This window comes from Citrus clementina, unplaced genomic scaffold (assembly GCF_000493195.1).
Source record: "Citrus clementina cultivar Clemenules unplaced genomic scaffold, Citrus_clementina_v1.0 scaffold_8, whole genome shotgun sequence".
Classification (NCBI taxonomy): domain Eukaryota; kingdom Viridiplantae; phylum Streptophyta; class Magnoliopsida; order Sapindales; family Rutaceae; genus Citrus; species Citrus x clementina.
The window spans coordinates 945,006-956,257 of NW_006262022.1; the positions used below are offsets into that span (position 1 = coordinate 945,006).

The 11,252-nt window shown below is 32.9% G+C and overlaps 2 protein-coding genes across 2 annotated transcripts; one reads left to right on the forward strand and one right to left on the reverse strand.

Moving 5' to 3' along the window:
• The first annotated feature begins 2,711 nt into the window (after positions 1-2,711).
• Positions 2,712-5,296, forward strand: LOC112096122 (myosin-4-like). The gene is made up of 3 exons (XM_024179037.1): positions 2,712-3,017; positions 3,257-3,394; positions 3,863-5,296. The coding sequence occupies exons 1-3, from the start codon at positions 2,712-2,714 to the stop codon at positions 5,294-5,296; spliced, it is 1,878 nt and encodes a 625-aa protein (XP_024034805.1).
• A 4,394-nt stretch (positions 5,297-9,690) lies between these two features.
• LOC18033735 (SKP1-like protein 1B) lies at positions 9,691-11,252 on the reverse strand. Its single transcript, XM_006422523.2, has 2 exons — positions 10,886-11,252; positions 9,691-10,067 (listed from the first exon to the last, which is right to left on the reverse strand). The coding sequence occupies exons 1-2, from the start codon at positions 11,186-11,188 to the stop codon at positions 9,894-9,896; spliced, it is 477 nt and encodes a 158-aa protein (XP_006422586.1). The 5' UTR covers positions 11,189-11,252; the 3' UTR covers positions 9,691-9,893.

The following is an 11,252-nucleotide window of genomic DNA, read 5'->3' on the forward strand; positions in this document are numbered from 1 at the left end:
GATTATAACTAATCACAAACTTATATTCTGCTCGGTGTAGAATTCTAGTCCAAAGTTTTTCTTCCTTTTTTTTTCATATATAAAGATGCTACTAATTGTATATATGCTACAGGATAATATCATTTATAATCGATTTTTTTTAAAAATATTTATTATTCCTTTTCCATGTCCTAGCTAAGCAAGAAAGCAACAATGAGCAGAGAGCAAACGAAGAATGAAAATGGCACAATAAAAACGCCACCAAAAAAGGTCGATAGCAGTACCAAAACCTGGTCACCATTCATGGATGACATCGTTGAGATGCCGATAAGCAAGAAGGAGAAGAAGGATTTAGATAGACAGATCAACGATGCCCTTTACGGTGAAAGAAAGATACGTAGATTGTCAGTTTTTCAAAAGATATGCCCCCAAGAGACAATAAAAGATGAATTCAATGTGGTTATATGATTAGAGAAGTGATTATTAATTTGTATGATAAAATTTACTTATGATTTAATTGCTTAGACTCTTTTTTTTTTTTTTTCAATTACATATTCACTCATATTATATATATACTTATTTTTTTCATATAATACTTGGTGGGATACCCACCATTCTTTTTCCTCTTTTCTGTAGTGATCTATTTTCTTTCTTATTAAAGCTTCTGAATTTGTTTTTAAGAAAATCATTCCACAAAGATTATTCTCCAGCATTAATTGCAGTTGGTTTCGATGGTTTAGTTTGATTTGGATTTTATTTTCCCAACTGAATATAAAATTTAAAATTATGGATATGAACCGGAGAAGGTAAAAAAGAAAAGAAAAGAGAGACAGCCGACCTATTTGAAATATAAAAATAATCAACAAGTGATATAACTAAATTAAGGGTTAGTTTAGAATTATGGTGTCTTTAATGTACCAATGAAAAAAAGAACTAATTAAAAAAGTAGTTTAGTGTTTGGTAAACTGTTGTAGTTGCTGTGAGTTTGATAAAGCTACAATTGTTGTGAGTTTTTATTGTGAATGTGTTATTTTGTTATATGATAACTAAAATAGATAGAAGTTTAAATTACCTTTTATTTTTTAAAACATGTTTAATAAATTGTGTCAACGTACATTTTTTCTTTCTAAAACACATAAAATTACATAAAGTGTATATTAAATAAAATCTAATGAACTTTATAATTTGTTACATAAAATATGATAAAAATTCATACTAACACATAATCTAAATAAAATAAAAAGTAATATATGGTACATTTACATTAAACTTGTTACAACAATAATCTTCAAAATTTTTCATTTTTGTGATGTAGAGCCATTATTGTTGCAATATTTTTCTTGAGTGTCATTATATCTTTCTATTCCTTCATCAAAGATTGAATTAGGATTATTTTCCATGTTGTCAAAATGAAGGTCACATTTTGCATGCCCCCTTATATAATTGTGCAATGCCATGAGTTGGTACTTGATTTTTCCTTGCCTGGGTCAAACCAAGTGCAACAGATTGAACCAAGTCCAACAGATTGAGGTATGTTTGCACACATAGTAACAAACAAAAAACGGTGAAATAGGGTCAAAAAAGGGGTTTATGACAATCCCACTATGATGCTTTAAGTTGGTGGTTTAAGGATAGGAGTTGAATCATAAAATTAGTATTCTAGTAAACTTATCTCTTTTTTACAGAGTAATTGAGTATTTATACTATACCACATGTTTAGATGAGTGGGTCCTCTTATTTTGGTGAATGTGAGAAATTATTGACTTATTCTCTTTTACTTTTAAGAGTTGTGAAATGATTTTTTATTAAAATATTAAGGTTGCAATAAAAATTTAAAAAAGGCGTGATTACTTATTTAATAAGTTGTTTATAAAAAAACAATCCCTTATATGCTTTTAAAAGATATTGTCAAAATGGATAAAATTATGAAATAAATAGATTTTACAAAATTTACCGATTACTATTTTTATTAAAATTAATAATTAACCGCTTATTGAGTTTTAACCTCAATCCCAAAGCATAAATTTCAATCCAAAAAACATAATTTCAATGGTTTCAATTTATGAATCTTATGACATCAAAAAGTGATTGAAAATTAGATTGAAGTAAATTAAACATTCAAAACTGATAAAACTAGCTAGCTAAAACGAAGCTCACGACACAATCATATGCATGATCATCACTGGCTTAACGTCACCACTTATGATAGTACTCACTTCACCAAAAATCGTGCACATTCATAACTTCGGATACGCATGGACTCTCTATACTCCCAATACAACGAAACAACCTCTCTACGGTCTAACTCAATATCAGCTCCGCAAGCGAATTTCGAGGACGCCATCACCATGTCACCAGCATACCCATACCACTATCCAATGACATTTTGACACATATTTGCAATATATTTATGATTAAATTATTGCCTATACATGGCAAAATTTCATTGGGTGATGTTTGGATTAAATAATTGCACCTGCAGGAGCCAAAATTTTCCAGGATTTACGTATCAAAGACAGGAACAAGTTAAACAAAAACCTGCACCTCCTAGAATTTTCTTAGATTTACTTTTTAAAAACAGAAACAAATTTAAAACCCTAATCAAACTCTAAAATTATCTTGCTCTCTAAATAAATTTGAAAAAAAAAAAGACTTACATATATATCATAACATTATAAACCCTAGAACTTTAGTATTACTCTTCGTTTCTCCTCGGTGATCAAATATCAACAATGTCGACCACAGTGACAAGCAGGTATAAGAGAGAAGCAGAAGCAGGAGTTGCAGAAGAGATTAATAAGAGTAGTAAGAAAGAAGAACAAATAAGAGATGTGGATGAAGATGAAGAGTTCATTAAAGAAATTTTTACAAAAGATATTGTTGTGTTTGAGGCAATTATCTTATGGATAGAGCGAGTCCCTATGTTTTGTCTTCCCTTTCTCTCTTGTTTCGGAATTGCAGTGGAGATTCTCAGCGGCATCAACCTTATTTACGCTGTGATCTTCATAGGCCGCCTTATGTTGTGCCCTTCTGCTATCGTACGTGTTGCTTACTCTTTAGGTGCTTTGGAAGCCTTTTTTTCTTGATCGTTCCTCTTTAGTGTTTTCCTTTTCCTTCGGCAATGCTTTTCTTTGATCAAAAGCACTTTGAACGTATTTTCTCTTCGGGGTGTGTTCTTGCTTGGTCAAAAGTGGTCTTTGGAAATGTTTTTGCTTGATCAAAAGTGCTTTGAAAGTATTTTTGTTTTTTTGGTAAAATTTTTTTATATTTGGTGCAGGGCTTTGATTTTCTATTTTTCAGTGAGCGAATTGCATCCCTCTTAACAGCACTCGGTTATTACTTAGAAAATTCGAGATATTGGGTAGTTGCAGCCCCTATACTTGTTGGCACCAACATGATTCGGATTGCACAGATGGTGAGCTCTCTCTCTCACTCTGTTTCTATTATTTCTTTTATTTTTTCATTGTTGCAACATATGCTTTCAAATATGTATGCATTTCATTTATTCCAATTATTCTTGATTTGATAGGTTATTAGATTTGTTCAAGAATTATTAGTGTTTTAGAACTCCTTCAAATTAAGAATTGCTAAAAGCCAAAAAGTTCACTAACAGAAGTGATTTTTTTTTTTTTTTTGGGTCCATTTATCATTCGCTTTTGAGTTTTAAATTTCAATAGTTGTGTCATGCTTACTGAAAGGAAACTAATCCATCAATGTTTCACTTTTAAGACTCATAATTTGTCGAGTATTGAGGCACTAGTTGGAGAAAAAATTTGTTATCTCTCTGAGGTGAGTTGCATTTATTTCCCCTCGTTTCATCATTAGCTGTAGTTCAGTTTGTCTTAATAGAGTTTATTAACTAAGTCAACTCATTCAAATACAGGATATGAGCAACCACGAAGAATCAGCTGATGCAGAATCCGAGGATGAATTTGAAGTTGAGGTAGATGAACCATCGAAAAATAAAAGAGAAATATCAAAAGAAGTGAGTGGTAAACTTTGTGAAGAGTCTCAAAAAACTAATGAGATTGGCTCAGAGGATTTGGAGACGAGGGATGATCAGAAGAAAGATGAATTGGTGATGGGAAACCAGGAAGAGCAAGCAAAAGATGAGGATAAATCTAAAAGCTATATTAAAGAAGAAGAAAATCATGATGGAGCTTTGTTGCGTCACAAGAAATTTCTTAGAGATATAAATCTCGAAGCATATTGCCTCCAATTGCAGGAAGAGAATAATGAGCTCACTCTCAACCTATATGCTGTCACTGAGACTCTCGAACAGTACAGGAGAATCGAAAAGCACTTTTCTAAGTGCGACGAAGAGAAGAAAGATCTTGCAGCGAAGCTTGATGATGCAGTTCAAAAGTCGAGGCATGACCAACAAGAGAAGAAAGATCTTGTAGCCAAGCTTGATGATGCTGTTGAAACGTTGAGGCTTTACCAACAAGAGAAGGATGATCTTGCAGCCAAGCTTAATGATACCATTGAAACGTTGAGACAATGCCAACGAGAGAAGAAGGATCTTGCGGTGAAGCTTGATGACAATGTTGAAACGTTGAGACATTACCAACGCCTTGTGCAGGATTATCATTTTAATGATCGTAGGAAGTGGGAGAAAGAGAAGCAAAATCTTCTGTCAGAGCTCGATGCTTTCAGTTCATCCCCATTACAATATGCTGCCAATCCATCCTCTGATCAATACAACTCACCAGGCAGCAATGCTGCTGCCGTTCAGAACGTTTCCAGCGCAGCCAATGCTGCTAACTACCAATCTGATGTTGATGGTGCGTATACGTCTCCATTAATGTTCCCAAGAGGTCTTGCTTCAGCTGATGCCCAATATTCAGGTGACTGTGAGAGAATCCATGGTGCCATTCTAGAGGCAAAGCCTTTCAGTTGGGAACAAGAAAGGAATGATCTAATAGCAAAGCTCACGGCAACAAGTGCTTGGTACCAATACTACGTCCACGCTGCATATGACTACCAATTACAGAATCACAATTTGCTTGTAGAGCGAAATGATCTTTCAGCTAAGCTTCAGTCTGCAAACACATCAGCTGAGTTTTACAAAGCTTGCTTGGATGATTCTGATGACGAATTCCGTAAGCTGAGGGAAGAAAACAACAATCTTTCGGCTAAGCTTTTTACTGAAATAGCATCTGCTGAACATTACCATAAGCTTGTGAATGAGATGGAGGAGAAGTGCAGAAAGCTGAAGGAAGAGAAAAATGAGCTTGTTCCTAAGCTTTATGCAGCAAAGGCAGCATCTCAGCTTTATCGTAGCTATTTGCACGATGCTGGTTCTTTAGGTGTTTGATATTTAATTTGCTTTACAATGACATTATTATTATTATTATTATTTGTTTTTGAAGTTGATCTTTGACGTTGACGAATTATACTTTCTGCTTCGTCACGGATTTAATTTATGAGTTTTTTGTATTTTGACTTTCCCAATTTTGTGAAGTAATGTGTTCACAAAACAAAGTGATCCTTTTATTTTCTGTTTCTGTGAACACATTTGTGGATGGTGTAGCGATTTATAATTTATAATTCTTTATGAAACACGACCTTCCATGTTTTTGCAGATGCATCGTAGTACAAACTTTATATATATGTCAATATAAATTGAATAATGAAAAATAATAAATTTTTAGAATATTTCCTCAGGCACCCTGAATGCGAATTGAGTTCTTTATCCCACCTAAATTTTATAATTTCACTTTTATCTTTAATTAAAATATTATTATATTATTTTTATTATCTTTATTTTTGTTATTGTTGATAATAAAAATAAATAAATGATGATGACGATAGTTAACTGTCGGTCTTCCGGTCAAAAAACAATGTCGATGAAGACGGGTAGGTACACTATTATACGGTGAGTATTGTAATTTCCCATGAATTCTCCTTTATCGGTGAATGATAATGGCTCAAATAAATAACTTAATTTCTATTCCAAACCATTCCCCAATTACCGATCACTAAATGCACCATTAATTATTAGCATGTGTATGACATGTTTCCAACTTATTGAGTTTTGTACTTTTCGTCATCCATGTGACCATTAGAGGATGAAGCATTCACTTCATAATTGGACTTCACTTTCAAAATTATACATACAGCAGCTACGAGGACGCTTTACAGATGATTTGGTAATGTTACTACGTATACCAAAGAACACAAGTAGCAACACTGCATGAACTTAAAACACTGAAAATAGATAAAGAATTCAAGTGTAACAATGAAAATCATCATGGCTATCAATGGATTCTTCATTTGGCAGGAGTAAAAAGCCCACATAAAGCAATCACTTGCATAGCACTATTGCTAAGTTTTACTTAAATCTCTGAGAAACCATTCCCTTTTTATATATTTTGCAAGAATTGAAGGTGAAAAGTTCCAACTCGACCAAGTAATAATCCCTTATGTAAATGAGTTGCAACGTACAACTAAAAGATGCGCATTTTCTGCTGTCTCAACAATACTGTCCTTGGGAGTCGTAGAGTGAGGTATCCTGCATTCCCAATACTCGAATATGTCAAAGAAAAACTAGAGTAAAATCCACGACTCTTCGAGGCCCCAACAATCATGATCCGACCTTTATAAATTAAACCTTAACAATTGCATACATCATGTAATACCCCAATTCTCTTAAAGGCATTTAAATATTTTCCATTTTTTAGTGATCTTTATACTTTAATATAAAAAGAATAAGATGGTTTATCTTTTTCATTAAGAATCCATTTTAAATGACAACTTGATTTCATGTGTTGCTTATGGCTGAACTAAGAAGAAGATTTTTTTCTTCTTTTATTTTTCTTTTCTTTTTTCTCTTCTTCTTTTTCTTTCTTTTTTCCTTCTTTTATTTTCTTAGCTGATCACTCTCTCTCTTATTAATGGAAAAGACAAGATATCTTAATCTTTTTATACTATGATACAAAGATCACTAAGAAATAGAAAAGACAAAAATATCTTTAAGAGAATTGAGATTATAATAGGACAAGCCCAACAGCCAAGTAGATATTATCAGCTTCGGGCACAGAGCTTATCACAGTTTTATTATTAGGCCTTGCAACTCTAAAGCGTCTATACTTAGTTAGGAGATCCCAAGACTTGTAATCTAGTTCTCGAACTTCTCATTAGCAATGTGGATGTTACATACTTTTCCCTCTCGCGTCATTGTGAGGGTCATTAGAAGCAAAATGGAAAGAAATCCTATCATCAGCATATCCATTTATACATTGGGTCACGAGTCGGCTCTAATACCAATTGTAACAACCCAAACCCAATAACTAAGTAGATATTGTCCGCTTTGTGCACATAACCCGTTACGGTTTTGTTATTGGGCCTTATAACCCAAAAAGCGTTTACTTAAGAGAGCTCAAGGCTTATACTAATTCAAGAACTATCTCGCTAGCAATGTGAATGTTGCATAAAATTACAAATGCAATTAATAATCATAATTCTTTTTATGAAAAAACTTATAAGAACGTCACATGTTCATACTTATACTAATGAGCTTTCACACATACATATGCCCCGTGCATATAATCAAGCTCAACACATAACAAAACATCACATAAACATATAAATCCATATCCGTACATACCAAATATAGGCTTTTCAAACATGTCAATATACACCTATTGTTTATTGTGATTCATGCAGGAGTCTAGTTTATGTAACAAATGCATATTGATATCATCGGCTTAAAAATCATTAATAAAACTCTCATAAGATACATAATCAAGTCCTAATAATAAATTCTAATGTTCTAAAATTTCTCATTTTAAATATCTCATAAACTCAACCTCAAATACTCTCAATATTATGTCCTTAAATTAGAATAGCCCATATTCTCTTATTTTTAATAAATTATTAAATTATTGGGAAAATCTCAAATTTTACATAGCATATTGTCATAGAATGATTACTTTGCACAGTAATCGTGTAGTACTTAAACAACTTCTAGTACAAAAGTTGCTAAGAAAAAACCTATCAAACTTCTCAAACTAGTTAAGTAAAGATGTTTGCGGAAAAGCTAAAGAAAAGAGAGAGCAATGTAGCAGAAGAGAATTTTATTACTCGAAAGAGACAATATAAGAAAGCTTTCCAAGTATGCTTGAGCTGCTTGTGCTTCGTGTGTGGTGTGTGCGAAATGGCAAGTGTCATGCCTTATTTATAGGGAGGCTTGCCTAGATCTAGAGGGTTCCATGCACCTTGCGCAATTTGCCACAATATCTCTACCAAGCTCTAGAAAATTCTAAGGCCTAGAGAATTCTACATATGAATCATATGCTTAATATAGAAAATTCCTAAATATGTACAAATATAGAGTGTTGTAGAGAATTCTAAAATCGGGTCGAGCTTGCTCACTTTGGCTTACACTTGGGCCTAAAATCTGGGCGACCTACTGCTAAGCACACCATTGCTCGCTAATATATTAGGCGGCCTATTTTTGAGCGTACCCTAGCTCACCAATTTAGCCTCCTTTGGCAAAAAAATTGAGCAGCCCGTGACAATATGCTAACATACTGGAAATTCATTGATAAAAATTACAAATCTTAATTCCTTAAAAAACTATTGAAAATAATTTACATTTTAGTTTTTTATTTGGAACATACTTGTTCTAAAAATTCTACACAATTTATTGTTTTGTCATAAAATCATAAAAATTTCCAGAATCACATTAGACATATATAAAAATCACTTGTCCAAATTAAGTCTAGTTATGGTCAAATAAATTTTTAATTCACGTTTTTCACTGAAATAAAAAATTTTCAAGTTTTTAGACTTGAGTTAAAAAAATCGTAATACAGTGAATAAAACTAAGAATTTAAAATTCTAGTGTCCCATTTATAAATAAAAAAGAAGTCTAAATTAACATGCATTGTTGAAGATTGAATAATATATATTTGCTATTTATACATCTAAATTAATGTATATATTTACATATTTAAATTTAAATTTTATTGGTGGTTTAAAAAATATTTATGGAATTATAAAAAATAAAATTGTATCCATGAACTTAAACATTATCGATTAATTATTTAGTAATTAATTATTTATCCACTAAATTAAATCAATGGTGAAAATTAAATATTTAAATCCAAGAGTACATAATGACTCCATTATCATTATTGTAAAAATTCATAAAACATCAAGGACATTAATTTTTTAAAATCTATTGCTCGATTGTTTTAAAAAACCTAGGACATATTAATATAATTATACGGTCTTTAGAAAAATAATAAACCAACCAAGAAACAGACTAGCAATAGAACCCTAGATTGATTAAGAAATCTTTAAGGTTAAAAAATTAAAATTAAAATCCTAATTAAATGGAATTTATTTCATAGTTGAAATGTACAACTTTTAGAGATTTATCCCAATAGGGTAAGCCACAATTTCATTTGGTATGAATAATATTTATGTTGTTTAAGATAAGATCTTGTAAACTCCGGTAGCTTTTACATAACTCCTTAGATCTTTATCGTTAGATCTTGAAGATAGAAACGTATTGGGAAAAAAAAAACACTTGATTGATTAATCGTAGGTTTATTCATTAACTAATTTCGCTTATTTCTAAACTGGAAGTGATTGTTCTAAGAAGAGATATGAGTTCATAGCCAGTACTAAACTTAAAAGCTAAAATGAAGATTTAAAGTATAAAAAGGGTCAAATTCAGATAATTTACAGGAAAGAAGAGCATTGCGAGACAAGAAACGAAGATATAATGCAATAGACAAGGGTTCAATGACATTTATATCGAGCAGCATTCACAGGTTCACGACAAAAGGAAATGTTGATGTTCAATACTAGACACCTACTGGCAACATACTAAAAGACCACTATCATTATAACGACATTCCTATCACAAATATTAATTACCGAGCCTTCATCACTTCAGTCCTTCACTCGAATGCCCATTGGTTCTCTCTCCGAACCTCCTCTTCTTCATCGGGAGAGAAGTCATTCTTGATGTTGAAGGTCTTGCGGATCTCCTCTGGAGTCTTCCCCTTGATCATGTCTGCAACAGTTTGGCAGGTCAAGTCCAGCAAACCCTTAATGTTCAGGTAATTGGCGGCCTGAAATTACGCAATGAAAACAGAACATCAGCAACTACAGCATTATAATTATTACACAATTAGCAAGAGAAGATGCAGGCTAGTTCAAAGCACACAAATGCACCACACAAAAACATATGTACAAAGATAACCATTGAAGTTACAGATAATGCAGCAAGTAAATTAAGTTCTCATTTTATCCGGTGAGCACAATCATTATCCACAATCCAACAGCACGACACTGAGACAAAGCAAATGCAGAACAAGCACAAAAGCATAACCCAAAACGTATTAAACTATTAGATTAATTTATAGACCCAAAAACATGCTTTTGTTCACTTTAGTTCCCCACTGTTTCTCATCAACCAACCAGAGTCATTACCATCATAAATCTGAGACCAAACACCAAAAAAATTCTAGAAAACACATTATCATACAAATCCTCCTCCAAAAATCCTCCAAACACGGGGTTTCAATAGCTAACAACTAACAACCAAAAAACCATTAACAAATACTCAAAACCAAAGCAACAAAGCAAGACTAAAACCAAATCAAAATTCTCTTTTTCTAAAAAATAAAAACCCCAATTCCATAACCGGGGAGGAAAAAAAAGAGTGACTTTCTTTAATAACAAAGAACCGTTATCAAATATAAGACATTTACGAGAAGCGAAATCAAAATCCTCTATTTCGTAAATAAAATTCCAATTTCATAAAAATACCAAAACCCTAACAAAAATAAAAATCAGAACTTCCTAGCAATATCATCAAATAGAACTAAAAATCCAAACAAATAGAATGGGCAAGGCGTAAATAGAGAGAGAGAGAGGGAGGATATACCAAGATTAGGTCAAAGAGGGTATTCTGATCAACCTTGACGAAGTCTGCATCCCAGGTCTTGAGATCATCCTCGGTCGACTTGTCGTCCTTCTTGTCCCCTGACCCAGCCTCAACGTGCTTCTTGCAGTACTCGATAACCTTCGAGAGAATCGTGCTCGTCACATTCGGCAGCGGGATTACGGTGTCGGCGCAGTCGTCCTCCACCATGTGCTTGATTGTCTGCGACTCGAGGGCCACCGTCTCCTCCACCTCGAACGTCTCACCGTCCGAACTCTTCAGAGTGATCTTCTTCTCAGACGACATCGTTTCTGAGAGTTACGGTTTTCGCTAAAGCTATTTGTGAAACTAATGATGAATGAATGGGCAA